Below are 27,649 nucleotides of genomic sequence, written 5' to 3'. Positions count from 1 at the left end.
AAATGCATAATGCAACTCTTGGTACACAGTGGGCACTCAGTAAATAGTACTTGCTATAATCAAGACACACTGATTTCTACCATGGTAAAACATTTGTAAAAATTAATAGCCTGGGGGGGAAAAAACAAAGAAAAATGAAAAAAGTTCATTGTTATGGTGTTATTTGTACTAGTGAATTTTTTTTTCTTTTATATAATATTTTTAAGATTTTATTTATTTGACAGACAGAGATCACAAGTAGGCAGAGAGGCAGGCAGAGGGAGAGGGAGAAGCAGGCTTCCTGCTGAGCAGAGAGCCCAATATGGGGCTCGATCCCAGGACCCTAGGATCATGACCTGAGCTGAAGGCAGAGGCTTTCACCCACTAAGCCACCCAGGCGCCCCTATATAATTTTGTTGTAATGTTATGATGTTACTTAACAATAAATACAGAGATGACTTAATTAAATGTGAAACCAGTACTTTAAAAGAACTCTGAGATTAATTCTCTTGAAATGTGAAAAATCACAACATGAAGATTCTATCATATTGAGGCTTACAAAAGAGAAATACACTACAGGGTATTATCTTTCTTCAAAAGTTCTTAAAAGAATTTAGAGAATATTTTACTTTTTCCCAAACTTATCTTTCATAGATAGAAAAGAATATCAAGCAGATATTGGATCATTTGTTTTATAAGTAAAACATTTCATTATATTTTATTTCTGTTTCATGCTTATGGCATTCTTTTAGCTTCTTTCTAGAACTCAGATTTCTCATTTGTCAAGTGACAGAGGTAGATCAGATGTTGTCCTCTAATGTTCTTTTTGCTATAATGTCCTGGAATTTGATAATCCTGTAACAAAACAAATACATAATGACTAGTCCTACAACTCTACTTTCAAGTGGCCCTCTAATAGTGCTCTCCCCAGGGCTGAAGCCATTATGGACTCTTATTACTGAGCCCAAAGAGAGCTGGAGAGCTTAAAAATCCACAGTAGAGATAGCAAATGATTAATGATTTGGAAATTGATATTAAATTAAATTAAACGGATGGTCATGTTCATTAGATTAGAGAAGGCTAAGGACTGAACTACACAAGGCTGAAGACCAACACTTGATAATCTAAAAAACATAGAAAGGCAAACTATGGATAACAATCAATACCCTTTTCTCTTTTACTATGAACAGGATAATAGGAAATGGATTCAATGATAAATGGGAGCAATATGAACCAGATTATATCTTTAAAACTATGAGTTTCCCAGTAACTGCAGAATCCCTAAGGGCAGAGACTTTGCCATCGCTGTATCCCAGCATCTACTAAAAGATCTGGCATCTAGGAAGTGCACAATAAATATCTGGCCAAAAACAATTAATAAAGGAGCTTTCCTTTATTTTTAAAGACTCCTGGTTTTTTAAAGATCCAACCACAGAAGCACATTACAAGATCAGGAATTCTCTCTTCTCTTGATATTTAAAAAAATGAAGATAAGAGCCTTCTTAATTTAGATACTGACTAGAAACAGAGAGATAAAAATCATTATATTTCAAAGTTATTCCCCTATGAAAACTTTTGAGTCTTGGTGATCCTGCTAAAGCACAGAAAGAACTAAATCAAGGCAAACAAGTCTCCACTCTCACCTGAAAATGGACGCCAATAAAAAATATGTTGCCTATTAAAAAAATCTACTAAGCACTTAAGAGTTTCAGCAGTAACATTTTCCTGATACTAGCCCAGTATGGCACTTGGTGAGACATGAATGGGGGGGCCTTTTCACTTGGGTCTGTGCTGCAGGAGCTTTCCAACAGTCATTCTTCACAGATGGGACATAGCTCGGTCATCCTTCAAATCATTTTCCATTACCTCTAGTGATTTATAATGAGGTGAGTCATTCTTTTGACCTCATTTTTCATGCTATTTACTGTGAAAGGGAAACAATCTAAACATGGGGAGGAAAATCAATACAAGAGCCGTGATCATACAACACTGAAGCTGCATCCAAAAGACCCAAACACAATCCGCCTTGGCACTTCGCAGCCGTATCTCATAGCTAGGCCACCTGACTTAAAAAATAAGTAAATGAACAAAAACAGCTAACCAAAATAAGAAAGCTGGCAAAAAAGTTGCAGAGAAGCAGAAAGAAAGTAAACCTGTTTTTCATGAAATGCCCCATATAAACAAAACATAATTCATAAAACCATATACTCTACTGTGAAATTCACGTTCAATTAGAAGGGCAGATCTCTCCTCTGCCTCAAAGGGTACAACAAAAAGTCGGCCAGCCCGACCTCCATAAGAATATTCCAAATGTCACCTCCATTTTCTAAGATGAGCACATCATTTGCCTACAGTCAACTGCCCAAAACTGTGGCACTTGGAATGAGCCTTCTCTTCCTATCGTCTCCCCTATAAGGCCAGATGCCTATTAAGAAGGTCTCTCCTTGTACAGCCAATTTACTTTTTTTTTTTTTTTAGTTTTCTTTGGAGGCTTTCAAGTTTTTTTATTTTGGGGTTTTTTAAAAAAAATTATTTATTTATCTTAGAGAGAGAGAGAGGGAAAGAGCCCGCATGTGTGCAGGGAAGTCCCAACCAGACTCTTGGCTGAGCACAGAGCCCAACACATGGCTCTATCTCAGGGCCCTGAGATCACAACCTGAGCCAAAATCAAGAGTTTGAGCTCAACTGACTGTACCACCCAGGTGCCCCTCATGTTTTCTTTTCTAATAAAGGTCAAGGGCTGGTAGTGATCTTAGGGGACAAGAAATCATATTACTGAACTGGACTTTGGACACTGTTTCAAAATAAGGGGAACTTCAGTTGAGAGTTAAAGGAACTGATATGAAGAGGTGATAGAGAGTTTACTCCATTGTCATCATCACTGAGAAATATTACACATGAAGAGTACAGATCTAAATTTGCTCGTACCACATCCACCCTTCCAACAGTCAATACGCTATACCTATATTAACAATTTTATTCACAATGTTCACAATTATTTTAGTTGATCACTGGTATCCCAGTTAGAGGGTCAGCACAAGAAAACGTAATAATTATAAAAATGAACTAATCACGGGCTCCCTGCTCAGTGGGAGCCTGCTTCTCCCTCTCCTATTCTCCTTGCTTATGTTCCCTCTCTCGCTGTCTCTCTCTCTGTCAAATAAACAAATAAAATCTTTTTAAAAATTAATTAATCACTAAAATTCAGGTCTAGTCAAGACTGTCTTGAAGTGTCAAAATTCTGTTAGACCATCAATGCCATTAAAGCACAGCAAGAGATCACTATATGCTATATGCCTCCCGAGAGAAACATATACCACCACCTATGATGAATTCTTGCTAAAACTTCAAAACTGAATCAGATCAAATCTCTAGATCTGACTACCAGTTTATAGAAAATATAGGAGACAAATGAACATGTTAGCAGTACAAGCATGCAGTCAGTAAAATCCAGATTGTGGGAAACAACAGTACAAACAACACTTATTTTTAAACAAATAAGATGCAGAGAAAAAAAGTGAGGAGGAAAGTATAAATTAACAGAATCTTAAGATACATACGAACCCATGCAGACCTTACATGAATTCTAATTTAAATAAAACAGTTGTAAAAAAAACTCCATGAACCATCAGGGAAATTGAAACACTGCTGAATATTTTATAATTTAGGGAGTTAAGTGTTCAATATTTAGGTGTACTAATGAGATTGTAGTTGTTTTTATTACACTTCCATCTTTTAGAAATACATATCGAAATATTTACAAATAAAAGTATGTTACACCTAGGACTGGTTGTAAAATAATCCAGTAGATTGGGTATGAGGAGAAAAGGACCTATACATGAAACAAAACTGGCCACGAGTTGGTAAGTTTTGAGAATTCATTTATACTATTCTCTTTACTTTTGTACTTTGTATTTTTAAATATTCTAAAATAAAAAGGTTTATAAAAAATTAAAGAAAGTGGGTCACTAGACCAAAAATTCCTAAGTAACAGCCAGGTTGTATACCATATATATCATGGGTATTCCGAGCATGGCATTGTAAAATACTTTCCAAAAATTGCATCAAAATATGATTCAGGGGCACCTGGGTGGCTCAGTGGGTTAAGCCACTGCCTTCGGCTCAGGTCATGATCTCAGGGTCCTGAGATCGAGTCCCACATCGGGCTCTCTGCTCAGCAGGGAGCCTGCTTCCCTCTCTCTCTCTCTGCCTGCCTCTCTGCCTACTTGTGATCTCTCTCTGTCAAATAAATAAATAAAATATTAAAAAAAATATGATTCAGAAGATTGTCATAATATGACAATGTTTACGATGCAAAGTACAGGGGCACCTGGGTGGCTCAGTGAGTTAAAGCCTCTGCCTTCAGCTCAGATCATGATCTCAGGGTCCTGGGATGGAGCCCAGCATCGGGCTCTCTGCTCAGCAGGGAGCCTGCTTCCTCCTCTCCCTCTCTGCCTGCCTCTCTGCCTACTTGTGATCTCGGTCAAATAAGTAAATTAATTAATTAAAAAAAAAAGAAACCACATGCAGATCAATTTTCAATGTTAAGAAATAAGGATTCAGTTTTCTAATTACATCGACCCATGGAATGAATATAAACTCATTGTTGCCTGATAAAACTTCAAGTCTCCCAAATTTACTCTAACTGGTTACAATCTAAAATCCAAGATTTAAGAAACAATTTTTCATTTTATTTTTTAAAAGATTTTATTTTATTTTTTATTATTATTTGTTAAAATTATTTATTTATTTATTTATTTGACAGACAGAGATCACAAGTAGGCAGAGAGGCAGGCAGAGAGAGAGGAGGAAGCAGGATCCCTGCTGAGCAGAGAGCGGGGTGTGGGGCTAGATCCCAGGACCCTGGGATCATGACCTGAGCAGAAGGCAGAGGCTTTAACCCACTGAGCCACCCAGGCGCCCCTAAAAGATTTTATTTTTAAGTAATGTCTACACCCAATGCGGGGCTTGAACTTAACAACCCTGAGATCAAGAGTCACATGCTCTACCAGCCAGGCACTCCTAAGAAACGGTTTTTCAAATTACACTTCAAAAGTAGGGGAGAAATCCCCAATGCATTCAAAGCCTCCTGCCCCAATCAACAAATTGAGCAAGCTTTCCTTGCCCTATATAAAATTCTGGGTCAAGATCTTTCATCTGGATTTATTACTACTGTTGAAACACTAAACATTTATTAAAGATCCCAAATTTCCATTTTTCACCATCTTTAGGTATAAAGGTATAAATCCACAAGCACAGATGAAAATAATCACAAATATTGATGAATACAAGATTCTCCCTCCAATCCCCAAGAGCTATGATGCTAAAATAGAAAATCACTACGTAGCCAATTTCCTATTATAAATGATAATAGGAACCAGCTATTCTGGAAAGCATTCCCAAAATCCTAGTTCATTTCTAAAATATATAAATTGCTAAGTAACAACAAGAAGCACAGAGTCAGGCATAAAGTAGACATTCAATAAATGAGTCTGAAAGAATAAATGGCAGAAGAAACTCTTTATTGGTCCTAACCTCCCTATCACTGTTCCCCTAAGGCTACCCTCCAGTGACAGTGCTAATGAGTGGGAAATGGGCCAAACCAGAACTGGGAAATAAAATAATCTCAACTAGCTAATTAGCCCTTCAGTAATAGGACTATAACCTTTTTGTTTCCAGAGTCAAGTTAAATATTCTATAATATTCTTAACTCATAAATAATGAAACCATTTTTATTATTTTGAATTAGCCAAAAGCCAGCTTTTTAGGAGTCTTCCCACATACTTTGGGTCCTTATTTACATTGAGAATCATACTGATGGCAGATCTATTTTTTTTCTTTCCAAAAATCAACAGAAAGATTAACTTAGCCTTAATAAGAAAAAACTTCAAATAATCTCCACAAAAGCTCTCAAAAACATCTTTCAATCAAACTTTTCTTTCCAAGATTATAAATGGCCAAGTCCAATGGGTTTTGGTTTGGGGTTTTTTGTTTTGTTTTTTTTTAGGTCTTCCCCTCAATTTCCCTTTACATTATCAACCATCCATTTCTTGAAACTCCTCCCTAGTTTCACTGTGCTTTCTTGGTTCTCTGTATTAGTTTCCCATTGCTACTGCAACAAATCACTACAAACTTAGTAGCTTAAAACAGCACATACTTACTATCTTACAGATCTGGAGATCTGAAGTCTGAACTCAGTCTCACTGGGCTAAAGTCAAATTTTTGGCAGGGCTCACTCCTTCTTGAGACTCTGAAGGGAGACCCCATTTCCTTGCCTCTTCCAGCCTCTAAAGGCTGCCTGCATTTCTTGGCTCACAGCCCCTTCCTCAGATCACTCCCTTGCTTCCTTCTATCAGCACATCTATCACTGACTCTGCTCTCCTGCCTGCCTCTCCTCCCATAAAGACCCTTGTGATTACACTAGACTCCCTCTGGATAATCCAAAATAATCTTCCACTTCAAGATCCTAAACTTAATCATATCTGCAAAATTCTTTTACCATACAAGGTAACATATTTACAGGTTCTGGGGATTAGGATATGGACATCTTTGAGGGGGCCTTTGTCAGCCCACCACATACTCCTATGGCCCTAATGGGAACTTCTGTATCCTCTGCCTACCACTTAATTGTGTGTTTTTTTGTTCTTTTCTTTTATATTCTCTCCTTCTCAATACTCATTTCTTCAACTCTCACCTTTATGGTAATCACCAACTCTCATTTAAATAAGAGGAAACTTGAGCCTAGATAGGGAAGTGGTGATTAGCTTTGAATCATAGATGCCTACAGGGTATATCTACTTGGCTGTCTTCAGAGCTCCTAGGTCCAAAATTAGACTGACTCCTATATCCACTGGAGTAACAAAATTCTTTCAGACTCACAGGCTAGAACCGTATTATACTTCCCTTTCTCATCTGCATTCTCTCAGCTGGTTCCTTCATCTGCGTCTTTCTATTCACTCTGAAATCCAAATGCAGCCTCATATTCCTTAATGCTGCTTTGGTTGGGTTAACTTCCCTGCCCAAACCCACAAAAGTCTTCTGCTAAGAACTCCATCAAGCATTCTTGGCCTGGTGTTTGATGCTCAAAGTCTTCTAGGATGTCATCCTCACCCATTTCCTAACCCTCCAAATGCATCCATTAGGACTCCTCCACTGAGTCCCCTCTGCCTGCACACCACATCTCTTCCTATCTCCCTGCCCACACTGGTCCATCATCATGGACCGTCTTCCTTCGTCCCTCCACTTAGGAAAACATCTCTCCCTGTCATCATAGAAATTATCCCTCTAAAAGTAACTGTTTTTGATTTATCTATCTCCAAACTAGACTGTGAGTTTCTTTAGGGAAGAAACTATATCTATCAACAAACATACACTTTAACACAGACTTAGAATCTGTTATTAGGCATTCAATATTAGCAGTAAATTGAACAATCTAATAAAACCTTTAACAAGGAAGATAATATAGTAAAGCATATCCAAATACTATTCAAATGTCAAAAACTTTACTTTCAAAGCACATTTAGTGATATAAGAAAGCAATTACAAGGAAAGTTAAGTGAAAAAATCAGAAGACAGTATATAATACCAACTTTGTAAATATGCTCTTATACCCATACATATGAACCCAGTATAATGTTAAAAAATAAAAACCCTGAAAGGAATACACTAAAATGTTAGTAGTATATATCTCTGAGTAGCCTGATTTTAAATTACTTTCAACTTTTTTTTTTATAATTTCATTTTCTAATTTTTTTAGAATGAGAAGTAATTTAGTCCAGTAAGAGGCAATATAAAGTTAAGAACATAGATTCTCCGGTCAGACTGCTGGGCTTAAATTCTCACTCTGCCATTTATTATCTGTGTGACCAGGGGCAGTGTCTCAGTTTCCCTATCTCTATAAACTCCAGACAAAAATAAAGGTACCTTATTCATGTGTTGTTTTGAGTATTCCACACAAGTTAATATATTAAAAGAACTTAGAAGAGTCCTTGGCTCAGAGTAAATACTGCAGTAGTACCCCATATCTACCACGGCTGCTGTTACTACTATTCTTACTACTGTCATTAAAAACGACTTATCACGATGTAACTATTAGAATAGCTCAAATAAAATAATAATACCAAGTACAGGTAAGGCTGCAAAGCAGCTAGAACTCATGCATTGCTAGGTGGAATGCAAAATGGAAGAGGCACTCTGGAAAACAGTTATGGAAGTTTCTTTTAAAGTCAAGCATTCCCTGGGACACTCGGGTGGCTCAGTCAGTTAAGCATCCGACTGAGGTTATGATCTCAGGGTCATGGGATGGAGCCCCGCCCCAGGTTCTGCGCTCAGCACAGAATCTGCATGTCCCTCTCCCTCTACTCCTACCCCTCTCTCCCTCTCTCTCAAGTAAATAAACAAATAAAAATCTTTTTAAAAAGTGTTAAACATTCATTGCAACAGAACTCAATTATCCCACTGCTAGGAATTTGACCAAAGTGAAACGAAACATGCCCACACCAACAATGTGTACACAAATATTTCTAGCAGCTTTATTCATTATTACCAAAAATTGGAATTAATCCAAATGTCCTTCAACTGGTGAATGGATAAACAAACTGTAGTACTTCCATATGCTGGAATACCACTCAGCAATAAAGACCAGTGAGCTACTGACACATGCGACAAAATGGATGGATGTCAATGCATTACAGCAAATGAAAGCAGCCAGATTCAAAAGGTTTCATGCTGTACGATTCATCTATAGGGCATTGTGGTTATGGGAACAGAACATTGATGAATGGCTGCCAGGGGCCGGGGGGTGGGAGGAGGAGGTAGCTACAAGGAGGACAAAGAAATCTTGGAGATAATGATAATATTCTATATGTTGATTTGCGATAGTGGCTATACAATTGCATGTACTTGTCACAACTCACAGAACCCTATATGCAAAAAGGTGAATTTTACTGTATATATAGTATACTTTTTTTTTAAAGATTTCATTTATTTGACAGAGAGAGAAAGCAAGCACAAGCAAGGGGAGCTGCAGAGAGAGAGAGAGAAGCAGACTCCCTTCTAAGCAGGGAGCCTGACTCGGAGCTTGATCCCAGAACCTGGGGACCATGACCTAAGCAAAGGCAGACGTTTAACCGACTGAGCCATCCAGCATCCTAATAAAGTGTACTTTAATTTAAAAATACTTAAAAATAAAAATAGGCAAACAATGACTTAATTTTAATTTACCAATAAGACTCACCCAACCTTCTACCTTTAGCAGAATTATGCTTAAACCAAACACACTGACAGCTTGCCTATTTAAAAATATTCACAGAGAAGATTCTATAAACCCAAATGATAGTATACTGCTACTCTAAAGGACTTTAATAATGGGCAACAAAAATCTGGCTAGGGAACAAATAAAAGTAACTTGCTTGTATACTCAAAAACAAAACAGAACAAAACAAAACAAAAAAACACCCCACCATAAAAATAAGCCTATTTTTCAAATCTGGCTTTGAGGTCCATTACAGCATGGAAACTTGGGACTAATACTCATAAGGCAAGGAGCCAGGTGCCTGACATAGTCTGATGCATCATAACCGACTGAAAGAGGTAAACTACTAAATGACTCAGGATGACTGTTCTAGATCCACAATAATGAAGCCAACAGGATCTTCTTAATCCCATATTGACTTGGGTCCTGACACTGAACTGAATTCATCAATACACAGAGGTGAGGTAAAGCATCTCACAAGCAGAACTATAAGGGAAATAAGTAACGAACTTGCAATAAAAGAGAAAGGGTTAAGAATACAAGTTTTAGGGGCACCTGGCTAGCTCAGTAGATAGAGCAAGACTCTTGATCTTGGGGTTATGGGTTTGAGGCCCACATTGGGCAGAGAAATTACTTAAAAACAAACTACAAAGAATACAAAGTTTTGTTTCACCACCCCTGTTGGCACATATACATACTATTTTGTACTGAACTGAACACATTACCATTCTAGTCTTCTTCTGTCTTACTCTGAATATAAATTGCTCTGCCTTTCCTCCTTCCCTCATCTGTTTCTGTCTTGTAGAGAGATAGATCATTTTAATCTCCCTGAAGCTACAGGGTCAGATGGAGGCAGCTGTAGAATAACAGAAAATACTAGGAGTTGAATTCCAGTCTGGGGTGTCTCCAAACTTGGACTCTGAGACCACTACAAAACTGACCTGAGTTTCTGAATCAAGTACAGAATCATGTACGGAATCATCCTCATCTCTGTGTGGACTGACATTAGAATCCATTACACCCAACACAGATAAGCGCCAATAAAATATGTTTTGAAGAAATATGCAGGCACTCATTCTAACAAATCCCAGAAAATCTCCTTTCTGAAAACAAGCACTTGCCTCTTACAGAAGCCCAACAATTTGACAGATATAGTTTTAAGAGCCTGTATCTACACCTAGAGCACCCGAGATTGTAATACTAAGGACACCAAAATAGGTGATAACAATCAACCTTGCAAAATAAATAAATAAAAATAAAAGAAATTTTAAGAAGTACCACCTCACACAGAACTGTATTAACCCATATGTCATGACTGATAGTGTATATAAATAAATGAAATGGGAATTCCTCTGTGAGCAAACAAACACTTTCACAACTTAGATAATCAGAGTAATGCCTAATTTCCATTGTTAACTCTGGGATACTAAGGGCATATACAATTTACTCACCCAAGTTTAGTTAGTCTGCATCAGTTTCCAAGGCTTTCATCAGAGAAGGTCTAACCTTTGAGATATTTCTTACCTCAGTCTATTTCAAGTATTATTAATAGGCCCCCTGGAGCTTATCATTGACTCAAGCACCTCGTGGTCTAAGCAAAGGCTGCCAAGAAAGAAAGATCTCTACGTCAAAAGTAGCATCAAGGCACCACAACCTGAAGTGTAAATCATTTACTGTGACCTTGTTGGGGGAGGAGAAAAATCAACCACCACTATCACCTGGGGGTTTCTTCCAACATGCCGAGATGGTAATTCACAGTTGGTCAAGAGGCCATGGCCAAACAGAAGGGAGAAAGAAAGCAATTAACCTGATAATTCATACAGTGTTTATATAACCGATGGATATTTTAACTAAATAATTCAGATAATTGTACCACTCTCCATTTCACAGAAGGACAATCAGTCACAAAGTAAGTTGTTCCGCTACTGGCAGCTCCAGTCTCACATTCTGAATATAACCTTTTATGTACCTTAAGAGTTCTTCAGAGCATGGAGAAACATACTGTCACTCCACGGAAACTGACTTGTAAAAGAGTTCCTGAGCCAATAAAGGCCCCTTGTCTGGATTCAAACAAAGAGATAGTTTCTCAACAGAAGGTTTGTTTGGCTCCAAATCTTGAAGCAGCTTAATCTTCAGCTGAATTTGTCTAGTATTAAGTATACCTATTCAATTCAACTCACTGTCAGGCCCATAAACAGGGACAAATCCCTACATTGCCTATGCAGGTGTCGTTGTTTTTAAAAATCTCATAGCTGTCATCTCCTTCCTCTCCTGTTTCAAGAGATAACTGAAGGTGAACAGCATATAAAGTGAGAGAAGTTGTATTTCACAACTTGAGACGGTAGTTAAGACAGAAGGAAAGGCACCAAGAAAGTCAGTTTCAGAAGGGATCAGAAGAGTGGTTACCTTGTATGAGAAGAAGCTCTACCAGAGTGACCTCAAAGCACGTGCTTTTCTCAGGGCATTACTAAAATGTATACGTAAGAACCAGATTCAGGTAGCAGAGTCACCTTAGAAGAAACAGGGCTCCTGAGTTGCACTAAGAAAACTGTGCTTTGATAGAATGGTGACTCAGTAAAGGAGCACATGGACCAGAAAGCTGGATTCTATTTCTCTATCATCTATGAACCCAAGAAACAGTTCCTTCCAGAATCCAGATCTCCATCTCCTTAACATTCCAAATATATTTGAAAAATAAATATTCACCTTCTCAAAGAGTCCAGAAACTTAAAATAATGCATATGGCCCTCTTAGCATCTAGCTTATTTATATTCAATTCAGCTACTTATTAGGTGAGATATAAAGCTCTGGAATTTAAGTCTGAAAAATCAATGCCTAAGGGCAACTTGTTCCTTTTCTAATCTTGCACAAGTAACAATTTTCCAAGCTTCAGATTCCTCATCTGTAAAATGGGAGTTACAACACTACTTGCCACACCTACTTCAAGAATCACTACTGAGATCCACATAGGGGAAGACATACATAAGAATTTTTAAACAGCAAACGACTAATGTTGCTTGCTACCTTAGGTGGGCCTACCTTAGGTGGGCCACAATTATAAACAGGGGGAAAAAAAAAACCAGATACAAACAGAATGAAAAGAAGAGAAGGTTCTTCCATCTGAAAGAGAAGGGTTGCAAACATGGTAAGAGATAATTTTAGGCTATTGGCTAATACATTCAGTAAGTGGTATGACACAAAATGGAATTATTATTTAGAAGTGGATTCTCATGCCAACACATTTGTACACACGGCAGGAAAAAAAAAATAAGAAAGATTAGGAGTGGGTGACCAGCTCTCAGCTCACCAAAATAAGGAATGAAGTTCCATTAGGGGAGGGAAGCGGGAGTTAGTTATGACAGTCAGAATGTATTGAACATTACTGCATAAGTAAGAATACCGTTGCATAAGATGAGGGCAGTAAGAGTGTTATTACTAAGCACACCACTGTTAAGTTATAGCCACAACCCATATACTACAGGTATATATAGGGCATATGATTTTTATAAAAAGCTTTGAGAAAAAAGAAAAGAAAAAGACTTCCACAAGTATCAAACAAACATAAGTGATTCAGTAGGTATTCAGAAGTATTCAGTTTCTCCATAGGAAGCTCTTAGGGAGGTAATACTCCTAAAAAGAAACACATAACAAAGAGGTCAAAGGTGTTCTAGGAGCCTGTGGGAGACACTAGCTGTTTATGAATCATTACAAACCAGCAAAACAAGAGGTGTGGTTTCAGAAGATCTGCTTCCTTTAACCTAATATAGGAGTTTACTCTCTGAATGATCTAAGATAACAGGGCCACACAAACAGAAAACTGAATTTTCTGAAAAGGCATTAGATGACATTGACGATGCCTATACGAGTGACATGGTGTACAGGCACACCAACTAGAGAGTGAAGATGACTAATCTATAGGGATAACACCAGCGACCAAATCATCAGTAACCATGACAACTCAAGTAGGTGGAGGGAAATACAAACACTGACCAGGCAGCGGGGTGACACTACTCCTTCAGGTAGAGACCCTGGGGTCGGAAAAAGACTTGATTAGTGGAGCAAGCTGTACGGGAATGAAACCGACGAGCCCCAAAGGACCAGTGTCCGTGCAGGAGAGCTGGTTGGTAACACTAACACTCCCCATGGGCGGCCCGCAGGGGTCACAGTCTCATCTGTAGGAGACTCGACGCCTATCCGACCGAAAAGGGAGTTACCTGGTGCAGGGCTGTCAAGCCGTCCACGTTGACCGTGTTGATGTCCGCACCTCTGGCCAGAAGCTTTTTCACCTCGTCGGTGTCCCCGCTAGAGCAAGCGGCCAGGAAAACAGCACCATCCTCGAAGCGGACCCTGGGGCTCCCGCGACGAGTCTGCGGCTGCCGCCCCGCGCCTCGTCGCTCCGCGGGTTCCTGCTCTGTCAGCGAGCCCCGCCAGCGCCGAAGCTGCTCAGCCCGCCGCATTCGCGCGGACTCTGCCCGCTTCCCGCCCAGGTGCTCCAGCTCCGCCATTGCTCCGACCTCCGCAGCTGCTGCTGAAACTCACCACCCTTGGATTGCTATTGCTGCCCCAGTTGCCGCTGCAGCTTCCCTCAGAGCGATTCAGCCCGGAGCAGAAGGCGGAGACCCCAGCACCGCCATCTTTACTCCTCCCGCCAGTAGCGCCGCCCGCACGGTTCCCTCGGCTTCAACACGCAGGCGCTGCCCGCGCCTCTGGTCATCACGGGACTTGTAGTGAGAGACGGGCCCTAACGGCAGATCATGGCCTTGAGGGAACTACAAATCCCTGGATGCCTCAGGGAAGAGGCGAGGACCGGCGGCTCCCTACTTGGCCGCGGGAGACGGAGGGGTCACCTTTGCCCTAAAACTGGAACCGTGTCCCAGACCGGCGTCAGCCTCTTTGAGCCTTTCGGGAATTGTAGTTTTTTCCTGTTGTGACTAATCTTGGCTCCCTAATTATCACATCAGTTCTTTGAAGTGGAAAAGAAGCAGTAATTATCCCTATTTTCTGTTGGGGAAAACTAGACATAAAGTACTCGAAAAACTCAAATCTATTCCATGGTTATAAATCTAAATTTTATTTACATTATAGCGTGTAATACATTACCGTATATTAATCACAGTAAATGTAAAGGTGCATGGGGAGGAGGAGCATGGATACATATATTGTCATAATATGTCATATATTATGCATAAATTCTTTCAATGATTCACTTATATTTTAGGCCCTTAAAAGATCCAGAAAAGGGTTCATCCAACCATGGTGGAAAGAACATGAAAGCTTTCAATTAAAAATTGAATTTACATCCCTAAACAAGTTACTTGGTTTCCTTGATCCTGTTTCCTGATTTGTAAAGTGGGAATAGTAATACCTCACAGAATAGTCCTATGGATTAAATAATACATGTAAGGCTACCTAGTACTATATTTGGCACATATCAGTTCATTAATATACTAATTAATAGTAATTTCCTTTCTTACTCCCTCCTCCTTCTCTACTCCTTTCTGGATCTTAAATTCTTAGGAGACAGAGTGGATACCTGGTCTTTTGGGAATTTTCCCCCCAAAGTTACAAAAAGACAACAATGGGCATACTAAACTCCTATGGCAGCAAGCAGAACATTTTCATATTTACAGTGAACTTTGTTATAAAACCCATATAATTGATTTAATGCCTATACCCACTCCCACAGCCTTAGCCCTGGACAAAATATAATTAAATGTGCTGTTCATAATGAAAGAGAGCATATACAATTATTAGGTTCTGTAAGTTTTCAAATAATCTTCTGCGTGTTTAAAATTTTTCATTAAAAATTATTACAAAAGGGGGTGCCTGGGTGGCTCAGTGGGTTAAAGCCTCTGCCTTCGGCTCAGGTCATGGTCTCAGGGTCCTGGGATCAAGCCCCACATCGGGCTCTCTGCTCAGCAGGGAACCTGCTTCCTCCTCTCTCTCTCTGCCTGCTTCTCTGACTACTTGTGATCTCTGTCTATCAAATAAATAAATAAAATCTTTAAAAAAAATTATTACAAAAGTGATTAGGACATTCTAACGGGAAACTTTATTATATTCCATTGTGAACATTTGTGGGTGCCTCAACTTCCCCTGAGATGAACTGACAATTAAATGAAAAATGACATGCACATGCAAAATACTATGTTTAAGAATACTGTTTCTGGGGGTGCCTGGGTGGCTCAGTGGGTTAAAGTCTCTGCTTTCAGCTCGGGTCATGATCCCAGGGTCCTGGGATAGAGCCCCACATCGGGCGCTCTGCTCAGCAGGGAGCCTGCTTCCCCTACTCTCTCTCTCTGCCTGCCTTTCTGCCTACTTGTGATCTGCCTGTCAAATAAATAAAATCTTAAAAAAAAAAAAAAGAATACTGTGTCTGTCCAAAATATGTTTTAATTAGGTATTCTTAAATACTTTGTAACTATTAATTTTCTTACTACAGAGTCTTTGTAAACAGTGAATAACAATGTGTAATAAAACAATCAAGATGCGGGGATGCCTGGGTGGCTTAGTCTGTTAAGCGACTGCCTTCAATCCATCTCAGGTCATGATTGGGCTCCCTGCTCAGTGGGGAGTCTCCTTCTCCCTTTCCCCCTTCTTTGTCCCTCCCCCTGCTCAGGCGCTCTCTCTCAAATAAATAAATAAAAATCTTTTTAAAAAAATAAATACTTTGTTTATTTGACACAGTGAGTGAGTGAAAGAGCACAAGCAGTGGGAAAGGCGGAGGGAGAGTGAGAAGCGGGCTCCCTGCTTGACCCCAGGACGCTGGGATCACGACCTGTGCTAAAGGCAGATAGTTAACTGACTGAGCCACCCAGGCGCCCCAACATAATGGTTTTATAATAACAATTTTTAACAGGGGTAAAATGTTCTTTTTTCTTTTTTCTTTTTTTTTTAAGATTTTATTTACTTATTTGACAGAGAGAGACACAAGTAGGCAGAGAGGCAGGCAGAGAGAGAGAGGAGGAAGCAGGCTCCCTGCTGAGCAGAGAGCCTGATGCAGGACTGGATCCCAGGAACCTGAGATCAGGACCTGAGCCGAAGGCAGAGGCTTAACCCACTGAGCCACCCAGGCGCCCCCAGGGGTAAAATTTTCAAGGATCAGTAATGTTACATTTCTTTTGGTTATACTATCTTCACATTCAGAATCAGGGAAGAAGAACTATATGGCTCCAGTTGTATAAATATGCTAAAATTGGCCAGGTTCAAGTTAAATTCTTCTATTCTTAAGAAGTAAACTTAAATTTCAACAGGAAGAATTCAATCTCAATATTAGGAAGTTCCAGGAAATACTTCCTTACTATATTTAATTTATTTACTTATTTTTTTCCACTGAAGTTGTTAGATTATATAATACCCTCTTTGGAGCTTGTCCTAAATTCCTTGGATAATTTAAGTGCATCCCTACCTGGAAGGAGAGGAATGTATCTTCAGCTACATGATTACAAAAAGCAAGTAATAATTAATATAAATAAAAGTATTTTAGCATAAATGAAAGTAATAATTATTATAATCTAATTAATTTAACTGGCTCAACCAAAAAAAAAAAGTTATGCCACAAAAAAACCCCAAATTAATCTGTGTATAATGGCTCAAAAAGGTTTTCAAAATTAAAATCACATTAGCTTTTATTCCTGTAACATCTTCCCCCAGGACTTTCTGAGAGTAAACTTACATAATCAGCCCATTAAACAAACATAATAGTTTAGATTTACTTGATATAGAGAGTATATATTTGTAGTAATATATAGTAATAATAAATAATATATAAATAGTAAATATAAATATATAGTAAATATATAGTAAACTATTATATATACATATATAATAGTTTAGATTTAGAAATACTCTATACTAAAGAAAATTTTTTATGCAAAAGTGATAAATCCTGGCAAATAATCCTGTGTATAAATAAAATAAAATTTTTGTGCTTTTAAATGTACTGAGCCAGCTACGATGCATCTATATTCTTGTGTGAAGAAACTTTTGTTAAATAACTTCCCACACATACACTTAAGAAATAAGTCATAATGTTAAAATGCTCCCTTTTTAAAAGCAATGACACCCTACATAGGTAAGGAAAAATTTCCAGCCTGGCCTCTAGTCTCACCAATTAACATACCTCCCTCTGGTGGACAAATGGAAACTGTACATTTAGCCTATGGAGTTCTTTTTACCTTTTTCCTTTTATTCAATCCTTTGAGTTTAGTTGCCAAAATTATTGGCATTTACTTGTTTTATGATACCATCTCTCCTCCTCTCCACCAGACTCAACAAAGTTCCTGCTTTTTCTAAGAGACATTTTAAAGACTAATTTCTCAGAGAACCACCTTGATCTCAGAGATCAAGGAAGTGATCAGTTTCAGTTCTGAAGACAGAAGAAAATAAAGAAGACATTGAAAAGGGGCTACCTGGGTGGCTCAGTCGTTAAGCATCTGCCTTCAGCTCAGGTCATGATTCCAGGGTCCTGGGATCCAGCCCCCCACCCTGCATCGGGCTCCCTGTGGGCAGGAAGCCTGCTTCTCCCTCTCCCACTCCCCTTGCTTGTGTCTTCTCTCTCCCTGTCTCTTTCTCTGTCAAGTAAATAAATAAAATCTTAATTTAAAAAAAAAAGACATTGAAGGAATTAAAACAAAGTACCAGTAGCAAAATAAGCATCCAACTCCAGATTTATGACAGAACACACTTGACTACAATGAGTAAATATTAACAATAAATGCAAAACCCCAGCAGCTGACTGGAAATTAGACTGGACAGTCCCAGGATTCCTTATGCTTGTAATTCATAAGCTACTTTAGTCGATTCATTCTTACAACCAGTGTGAGGATCTCCAGGGTAGAATCACGGACAGCGTGCCAGTGAATGTATGGGTTTCTGGAGAAGAGGTAACATGCCTGCAGTGGACTCGGGGAACCATGTGCTACTTAACACCAGTTTGAACGAAATGCAGACATCACGGCAGTGGCCAGAATTAAATTGGTTTGCAAGTTTTGAAAGACTGGCCGTTAAGCAACACAATGAGCTGAAAGCAGTGAGAGGAGGGTTTGGCGCGTGTTATGTGTTGCTGGTGTTTTTCCACCCCCAGTATCCCCAAACGCTAGTCAAGTTCCAGCCGCGTCCTTTAGATTCAGGTCAAGTCCGAGTCACCCATAAACGCTCACGGAGCCCAGAAACTTCGAGAAGTTAAGGCTGCTTAGCCATAAACAGGTACTTCCTTCGTCAGGTAGCACCACACTTTTAGAGTTGGAAGAAGACCTCGAAGCCATCTATTCTCAGCTTCTACCCAAGGCAGGGATCCCCTTTGCACTATCCCTCACCAACTTCCAGTCGAACACTTGCAGTGATGAAGGAGTTCACTGCGGCCCAAGGTGACCGGTTCTGTTCTTCAGGGATCTCATTGCTAGAATGCTTTACTGGGCTACACTCATCTGCATCCCTCTAACTTTCATCCGCTAGCCTTAGATGCATCCTCTGACGCAGTAAAAGTTTCCTCGTGAAGACGTATCACGCAGTCCCTACTCCAGTCCAAATATCTCCGGTTCCCTTCACTGTTCCTCCTAAGAGGCGATTCCCAGCTCCTTCCCCGCTCTGACAAAGACAGTTGACCTCGTCACCGAACTTGTCACCGCACGGGCCACACCAAGTCCTGAAGCCGGCCGGAACCTCCGAGCGCCCCCACCCTGATAGACAGCTCCGCCTACGAGGCGAAGAGACTGCGTCCGACGCGCGCTCTAATTTGAAAGCGGCGTGAGCGGAAACAGGATTCAGAGCGCTGGCCAATAGGGAGCTGCGCTCCTCTCCCGGGCCTTGCGGCGGACCAATCGCAAGCCCTCGTGGCGGGAGGCGGAGCGACGCCAACAGACTGGGCGTGCGCAGGTGTGGATAGCTGCTGGGCCGCGCGCTGCGACGCCGTGAGGCGGATACGCACAGGTAAGAGGGCTGTTTTCTGGTTCCTCGACGGAGAGAAGGCATCCTGGCGGCGGTCCCTGTGAGTCTTAGGGACCAGAGTCCTGTTTCTGCCTAATGTGGGAGATTCCTGAAGCGGCTCCTGAGCGGAGGCTTTGTTGGAATCTCCACAGCCCCGCGGCGGCCAGAGTTGTCCGAGCCGCCCCCTGCCCGGCAGAGAGGGGTGTGCCCCCGGGCAAGAGACGTCGCCGCCCGGCGCTCGCTGCGGGCCGCGCGCAGGCCGTTTTGCCTTCTTCACCATCTGGTCCGCAGCCCACGTTTCCTCCGCTAGTTACTCAAACTTACTAACAGGCTGCATACTGGTGGCATAGCTGTCTTAGAAATTAAAATACGGTGACTACACCCGTCCTCCAGGGATTTTTGCCGCAAGAGAAGAAGCTGTCAGAGATGAATAACAACTCCCGGTGCACGTTGGTGTGGAAGCGCATAGAGGGTGACAGTTGAAAGGAGTGAAGGATTGGGATGCATTACTAGAGAAAGGCAAGAAGTGATTATTTCATGTGTAATGTCTGTAGGTGTGAAAGAGAATGAGACTCTTAGTGGGCAGCAAAAAGAAGTCGGTGTGGTGTGGCTCAGTGAGTGAAAGCCTCTGCCTTCTGCTCAGGTCATGATCTCAGGGTCCTGGGATTGAGTCCCACATCGGGCTCTCTGCTCAGCAGGGAGCCTGCTTCCTCTAATCTCTCTGCCTGCTTCTCTGCCTGCTTGTGATCTCTGTCTGTCAAATAAATAAATAAAATCTTAAAAGGAAAAAAAAAAAAAAAAAGAAGTCAGTGTGGCTGAAGCCTAAGTTTGTGGGGAGTAGTTACAGGATATGAAGTTGGGGTTTGGTTGTAAAGAACCTGTGTGCCCAGAAACTACTCAGTAATTGATGGCTTTTGAGCCAAGGAGGGCCATGTACCAATTTGTGTTAATATAGTGAGGCTGGGGTCTGGTTGCCCCCATTAGAGAAACTGTCTTGCTTAAAATTCCTCACCCCTGTTCTGATCCCTTTCCCCTGGGTTCTCATTTTATATAAAGGTACCCTCTGTTTCTTGTGGATTCTTGTCTTATTGTGGTTGCTTTCTCAGCATCTGCTTCCTGAGAAAAGGAGTAAGGATCTGTATATAAAATGCGAGATTAATTATCCAATGGAATTAATTAATTAATTAATTAATTAATCTTGCATTTTATCCAATGAAATACTTGCCTCCAAAAGACGGTCTTATGAGGGTCTAAGGAAATTTGAAAGTACTTAAAAGAATAATTTATATGAAAGACTTGTCTTGTAATTCTGTTTGACAATTTAATTCACCTGTTGTATTATTAATCTTATTTAAATATTTCTGGAAGAGTTTTTGAGTTGTGGAGGAGCAGCAAGCCTGGAGATTAGAAAAGGAAGGTCCAAAGGACCGTTCTGTCTGCAGCACAATTCAAGAGAATGTCTTTACCTAACCAATACACAAAGTTAGTCTCCTTTAAACATCCCGGTGGTGGAGATAGATGGCCTCAATCTAAGTGTATGATTATCATAACAACCATCTAATAATGACAGTCTGTGCCCACCAGGTAATTTTCTTGTTATAATTAGTTTTCCAAATAGAAATAGCTTAAGGAGGGAATGGGATTAAAATTAAAAATTGTATCATAGTTGTACAAATTAATAAATTGACCTTTTAACGTTTAAGCCTTTGTGAGTAAGCCCTACCGAATCTAGTCCGGTTTTCAGTTTACAAAGCTGAGAACCAGATCCTGAGATGTATATATGTGTGGATTTATATGAGGTGATTCTAAAACTCACATAGAAGAGCAGAGGATCAAGAATAACCAAGACAGGGGTGCCTGGGTGGCTCAGCAGGTTAAAGCCTCTGCCTTCGGCTCAGGTCATGATGTCAGGGTCCTGGGATCGAGCCCCGCATCAGACTATCTGCTCAGCAGGGAGCCTGCTTCCCCCCTCTCTCTGCCTACTTGTGATCGCTGTCTGTCAAATAAATAAATAAAATCTTAAAAAAAAAAAAAGAATAACCAAGACATTCCTGAAGAAAAAGAACAAGGTGGAGGAACCCAACTTGCTGTATGTCAAGTCTTATTAATAAGCTACAGTAATTAAAACAGGTATTGGCTCAAAAATAATCCAGTTGATCAGTGGAACAAACTGAAAAATCCCGAAACAGATCCACACATATATGGAAATTTAGTTTATGACCATATCAGCAGGGAAATGGTGGACTTTCCAATAAAAAGGACTAGGACAATTGGTTCTTCATATGGAGGAAAAGATCCAAAATTGGACCTCTGCCTCACATTATACACAAAAATCAATTCCTACTGGATTAAAGACTTAAATGTGAAAGCAAAACTGTAAAACATTTAGAAGATTTAAACAAATATCTAAGTTTGGGGATAAGGAAAAATTTAATACATGAAAGTGTAAGTGTACAGGAAAAAGTTTTAAAATTGATTATGTTGAAGTTAATAGTTGTGCGACTGTCAAAAGACATGAATAAAGTGGAAAGACATGCCACAAACTGGGAGATAGTATATGTAACTCATAATATCAAAAGATCGGTATCCTTTGGCAGCTAAAGGGAAAACTAGAGTTAGAAAGAGTGTTGAGTGTGTGGGTGTTTGTTTTAGATGAGAGAGATTTTGAGCATATTTGAATGTTGATGGGAAAAAGATTGGAAATACTGAAGAATTGGGAGGATGTGGCATCCAAAATACATGGAGAAAACCTCACACATTTAAGCATTCACTTACAAATATCTCAGAGTGAGACTATCTCCATCATCATTCCTTGCTCTCCTTACAAAGCATATATAGACTTCCTCCCACAGCTAATATTTGTCAAGCCTTTTCTATGCCAGGTATACTGAGGATGTAGTGGGGGGGCAAAATTAGACCCAGGCTCTACCTCATAAGTTTATAATTTATCAGTGGAAACATGTTAATTGGAAACTTGTGTTTTTATTGTTTGTAGAATGCTTCGCATTTTTAATCTTTATTTTTTAAATTTTTAAAATTTATTTTGTTTTTAAAGATTTTATTTATTTATTTATTTTTAAGATTTTATTTATTTATTTGTCAGAGAGAGAGCGAGCGAGAGCGAGCACAGGCAGACAGAGTGGAAGGCAGAGTCAGAGGGAGAAGCAGGCTCCCTGCGGAGCAAGGAGCCCGATGTGGGACTCGATCCCAGAACGCTGGGATCATGACCTGAGCCGAAGGCAGCTGCTTAACCAACTGAGCCACCCAGGCGTCCCAGGATTTTATTTATTTATTTGACAGACAGAGATCTCAAGTAGGCAGAGAAGCAGGCAGAGAGAGAGGTGGGAAGCAGGCTCCCTGCTGAGCAGAGAGCCCAATGCGGGGCTCCATCCCAGGACCCTGAGATCATGACCTGAGCTGAAGGCAGAGGCTTTAACCCACTGAGCCACCCAGGGGCCCCTTTAATCTTTATTTTTAAAATGTGCTTGAATAGATAACAGGAAGGAAATGGAAGAAACTCAGATTCCTTTCTTAGAATAGAGATTAAAATGAAGAATTTGTTTTGCTTTTCACTAAACTGAAGCCATGTGCTAAAAACTCGAGTCACCTTTGCTGACTGTTTCATGGTTGCCCCTTTTCTCCCTAGTGAATCCCAGCCAGCTTCTAGTGTGGTGCAGTGAACCGTGTACAGTTCCTTCTACTTGGGGACCATGCAGAGAGCTTCACGTCTAAAGAGAGAACTGAACTTGTTAGCCACAGAGCCACCCCCAGGCATCACTTGCTGGCAAGACAAGGACAAAATGGATGATCTTCAAGCTCGTAGGTATCATGTCATGCGTATGACGACCCTATTGAAGATTATGCTGAGATCTGAACATTTGTATATTCTAAAGTAGAGAACAGTGGCAAGGTCAAATTACCTTACCAACGTTCTAAACCTTATTTGTTTACGTGTATAAGAGGTTTGCTTGACATTTCTTCATTGGCCTTTTATTATACCTTTTGCTGATTCATAGCCAAGATTATGATTCAATGCCCAAGATTCAGGGCATTAGCTCTGAAGCAGTGTTTAGACCAAATCTCACCATCTCAAATATCTGTGAGGCCAGACAGGAAACATAAATAATTAGAATACTGCAGTACAGACAAAACAAAACTGCGGTTTATATTTGATCTGTGGTCAGTACTGTCCAACTTCTGTTTGATCTTCTGTCTGTCCTTTGTTTGACGCCATCAACATTTTGGCTACATTGGTGTATTGCATGAGAAACTTCTTAAAGCCCTAAGAGAGAATTACTGTCCTAGACCAGCTTTTGTGATCGTTCAAATCATCTGATTACCTCTTAATTTTTTTTTTCTTTAAAGTAATATTAGGTGCAGCTGACACACCTTATGAAAAAGGTGTTTTCAAACTGGAAGTTACCATTCCTGAGAGGTTAGTGTGAATTAGATTTTTTTTTCTTTTTCTTTTTCTTTTTTCTTTTCTTTTCTTTTTTTTTGAGAGCAAGCACATGCAGAGTGGGCTAAGGGCAGAGGGAAAGAGAGAATATCTTAAGCAGGCTCCACACCCAATGTGAGGTTCAATCTTACAACCCAAAGATCATGACCTGAGCCAAAATCAAGAGTTGGACGCCTAACTGAGCCACCCAGGTGCCCAGTGTGAATTAGATTCTAAACTTATAGGGTAGAGTATGGTTATTGAAAGATAGGGTAATGTAGTAGAGTGTTACGTGTAGGAGTTAAAGGTCCTAGGTTTTAATCCTAGTCTTATGATGTAATGTGACTTTGGGCAAGTTATTTTATCTCTGGAGTTCAAATTCCTTCTCTAAAAGTGAGCTAGATCATATCTAAGGCCCCTCTTTTCTTCATCGTGCTAAAATATACATAACATAAAATTGATCACTTAAGCCATTTTAACTGTTTGGCTCATGGCATTAAGTATATTCACATTATTAATCACCTATTACCATCATCCACCTCCAAAACCTTTTCGTTTTCCCAGACTGACACTCCACACCCATTCAACAGTAACTTGCCAGCTCCTCCTCCCCTCTGCACCTGGCAACCACCATTCTACATTCTGTCTTTACGTTAAGGACCCTCTTAATTCAGGTCTCCTTTAAGGTTCTCATCAGGTGAGTTGTAGTTGTAGTTTTGTGGAGAATGGGGAAGAGAAGAAATGAATGTCTAACTGTTGACACGTAGATGTCTTTTCACTAGATCAGATTCTGGCCAATCTTGTTAATGTCCTGAGAGAAGTAGCTTGATAATCATGTGATATATCAATTCTAAAAATCGGCTGGGAATTTTCCAAGGTTTGTGTCTCACTAAAAAGGCATAATAACCAAATGCAGTGGGGACACCTGGGTGGCTCAGTTAGTTAAGTGTCTGACTCTTGATTTTGGCTCAGGTCATGATTCTAGGGTTGTGGTATTGAGCCCTGTGTTGGGCTCTGTGTTCAGAGGGGAGTCTGCTTGAGATTCTCCCTCTCCCTCTACCCCTTCCCCCTGCCCCACACGCACACGCTCACTCTCATGCGTGTGCTCTCTCAAATGAATGAATCTTTAAAAAAAATAAAAACGCAAGGTATGAATTTTAATTTGATTCTGTTTTTTAAAACTTCTCTGTAAAAAAACGGGGGGGTGGCAATTAAGAAAATAAGAATAGTAGATGATATTGGGGAATATATTTTTAATTTTTATAGATATATTGATAGTATTGCAGTTATATAGGAGAACAGCCTTATTCTTGGGAAATATGTGCTGAAGCATTCACAGGATAAAGTGGCTTGATCTAGGTGGTGGGTACAGGAATGTTTGTAATGCTGTTATTTCAACTTTTCTATTGTTTGTAAGTTTTCATAATAAAAATTTGAGGAGAAAAAAATTTGCCTCTCAAAGGCAACCCTGATGAGTCACCAGGAAGCTCTTTATAATATATGTTTATAAAGAAACAAGTACTTTAATAAAAATCCTCTATTGTCCTGTGCTTTCAAAGGTACCCCTTTGAACCTCCTCAGATCCGATTTCTGACTCCGATCTATCATCCAAACATTGATTCTGCTGGAAGGATTTGTTTAGATGTCCTCAAATTGCCACCAAAAGTGAGTGGTGGGTAAAGGGTGGACACAACATTCTGTGGTTCTCATCTCTAAAACTTGAATTAGAGTATCACATTCTTAGGAATACAAAAGCAGCTCCCTGTCTGTCTGTGTATAGGGTGCCTGGAGACCATCCCTCAACATTGCAACCGTCCTGACTTCTATTCAGCTGCTCATGTCTGAACCCAACCCTGATGACCCACTCATGGCCGACATAGTAAGTATCCTTTTTGCCTCTGCAGCACACGTCCTACTTTCTTCATACCTCTGACTTTTCATTTTTGGCAGCTGCAACCTAATCACTACAGATCATTTTTCTCTCCATTGACTTGTCTTTGATTTTGTCTCAGTCCTCTGAATTTAAATATAATAAGCCAGTCTTCCTCAAGAATGCCAGGCAGTGGACAGAGAAGCATGCAAAACAGAAACAGAAGGTATGATGATTGTACAGTTCTGATTCTGCTTCTGTTGTTAACCTGTTAAAAGTGTATTTATCTGTAAATGCATAAGTGGTTATTAACTTTGCCAAATTTGTACTGTATTCTAGAGTAGCTGATTGATCTTTTCTCCTATTACAACTTTCTTTTTTGTTGTTGTTGTTTAAAGATTTTATTTATTTATTTGACAAACAGAGATCACAAGTAGGCAGAGAGGCAGGCAGAGAGGGAGAGAGGAGGAAGCAGGCTCGCCGCTGAGCAGAGAGCCTGATGCAGGGCTCAATCCCAGGACCCTGGGATCATGACCTGAGCTGAAGGGAGAGGCCCCGACCCACTGAGCCTCCCAGGCGCCCCCCTATTACAACATTCTAAATAGGTATTCAACAAAATAGCCTAGTAGCTCAACCAACAGTATATTTTTTCATCTTTGACAACACTAGAGGGCAGGCAGCATCTGCTTAATTTTTTTTATCTTCTTGGAGGTAGCAAGGTTAGATAGAGGTGACTAATTCTTTTTTTAAAGTTTTTTTTTTTTAATACAAGAAAGGACTATTGCAGGAATCAGGAAGGAGTGAGAGAGAAATAGGAAAGAGGGGGAAATTAACATTTCTTATGGGACCATTCAGAGAAGGAAGAAGGAAAATTTCTCCAGTTTAAGTTGATAGAACTTCCTCATTTAACAATATAAATTGTAGGAACAGAAAGACTGGCATATTCTGGTTCTTGCTGAGTTAGAACATCCTTCAGATTCACTTAAGTAACAGTTACTTGTGAAAAGAAATAACAATTTAAAACATACAAAAGATTGAGAAAGATGCATTTGAAGGAAATAATCATATACAAGAAGCCACAAAGAAGTACTTGGAAATAATATTACAGCACTTCATTGTTCTCCATCCTGGTTCCTGGTGTGAACCTCACATTTTACCTTATCTGCTCCTTCTCAGGCTGATGAGGGAGAGATGCCTGATGATCTGCCAGAGGCTGGTGACTCAGAAGTATGCAACACAACCCAGAAAAGGAAAGCCAGGCAGCTGGGAGGCATAGAAAAGAAATTTTGCTCTGACCTGTAGGGGTTTGTCCTGGTCCTAGTTAATATATGCTTTGTTAAGATGGTCTAATCTGCCTACCTCTCTCTTGGATGTTTTTCCTTGTATTTGATGACGTTATCATCTTTCTTGTCCTATAAAACAGACCTTGTGTATTTTTGGATTCTGCTCTACATTGATTCTCTGAGGCTAGTTTGTTTTATTTAGCTTGTACATACATAGTTTGAAACCTTTTAAACATGAAAAATAAATAACCACTTAATGTTGAGTGTGTGTTTATCCTGAATGTGTGTCTGGGAGCAAACTGTCCAGAAAGCTATATAATAAGAATGTTAAAATATTTGGAATTGTTGTCTTTTATTTTGCCAACTTACCAACATCACTAGGGACGCCGAATGTTTGACGTAGATGTAAAATCGCTGTTGGAAACAATTCAGTTACCACCAGGCTTTCAAGGATTCTAGGTTTTCAGAAGTCTTAACAGAATGTGGGAATAAGGTAATGGGCCCTTTTGTTAATTTTTTTGCGGTTTTCACTTTTTGTGATTTACACAGCTGGTCAGAATTACCATGGTAATAAATATTTATTGAATACCTGCTGCGTACCAAATATTGTGCACGTGTTTTAGAATATAACAGTGGAAAAAATCAGACATGAGATTAATCAAGTAATCAGACAAATTTAAATAAAGATTTTTGTGATCACTTTCTGTCCCTAGCTTCATTTTATGGCAGGTACTACTCTGAACAGATAGATGCCAAACTTGAATCCCTGACTCATGATTTTATAATCTACTTAGACTTTAGTATTCTATTGAGATGCAGAGAAAATGGACTTGAGCAGAAATCAATTAAAGCGGAAAGAGGCTGCCCATGCTGAGTGAAGGGCTTTCTGAAGAATGTAG

At 39.8% G+C, this 27,649-nt stretch overlaps 2 protein-coding genes across 12 annotated transcripts in view; one reads left to right on the top strand and one right to left on the bottom strand.

Moving 5' to 3' along the window:
* Nucleotides 1-13,912, bottom strand: part of PPP1R12B (protein phosphatase 1 regulatory subunit 12B) — a 222,056-nt gene extending 208,144 nt beyond the window's left edge. For 5 of the 8 annotated variants that reach the window (XM_032318425.1, XM_032318427.1, XM_032318426.1 and 2 more), the window contains exon 1: nt 13,447-13,904. In XM_032318425.1, coding sequence (XP_032174316.1) covers nt 13,447-13,737 — 291 coding nt within the window. In that variant the 5' untranslated portion in view covers nt 13,738-13,904. Of the gene's footprint in view, nt 1-13,446 lie in introns of all 8 variants that reach the window. The other 3 variants (XM_032318432.1, XM_032318433.1, XM_032318430.1) reach the window with 3 other exon arrangements.
* Nucleotides 13,913-19,059: 5,147 nt separating this feature from the next.
* On the top strand, nt 19,060-27,449 carry UBE2T (ubiquitin conjugating enzyme E2 T). 4 transcript variants are annotated; one of them, XM_032318960.1, is made up of 7 exons: nt 19,060-19,162; nt 22,806-22,978; nt 23,525-23,594; nt 25,157-25,262; nt 25,378-25,476; nt 25,610-25,693; nt 26,644-27,449. In XM_032318960.1, the coding sequence occupies exons 2-7, from the start codon at nt 22,870-22,872 to the stop codon at nt 26,767-26,769; spliced, it is 594 nt and encodes a 197-aa protein (XP_032174851.1). In that variant the 5' UTR covers nt 19,060-19,162; nt 22,806-22,869; the 3' UTR covers nt 26,770-27,449. The 4 variants fall into 4 exon arrangements, with proteins under 4 accessions (XP_032174851.1, XP_032174852.1, XP_032174854.1 ...); XM_032318961.1 differs by having other exon boundaries at nt 19,085-19,148; XM_032318963.1 differs by lacking the exon at nt 19,060-19,162 and adding an exon at nt 19,188-19,220.
* The last annotated feature ends 200 nt before the right edge of the window (nt 27,450-27,649 follow it).

Source organism: Mustela erminea, chromosome 17 (assembly GCF_009829155.1).
Source record: "Mustela erminea isolate mMusErm1 chromosome 17, mMusErm1.Pri, whole genome shotgun sequence".
NCBI lineage: Eukaryota > Metazoa > Chordata > Mammalia > Carnivora > Mustelidae > Mustela > Mustela erminea.
This window is presented reverse-complemented; position numbering and strand designations above follow the sequence as displayed.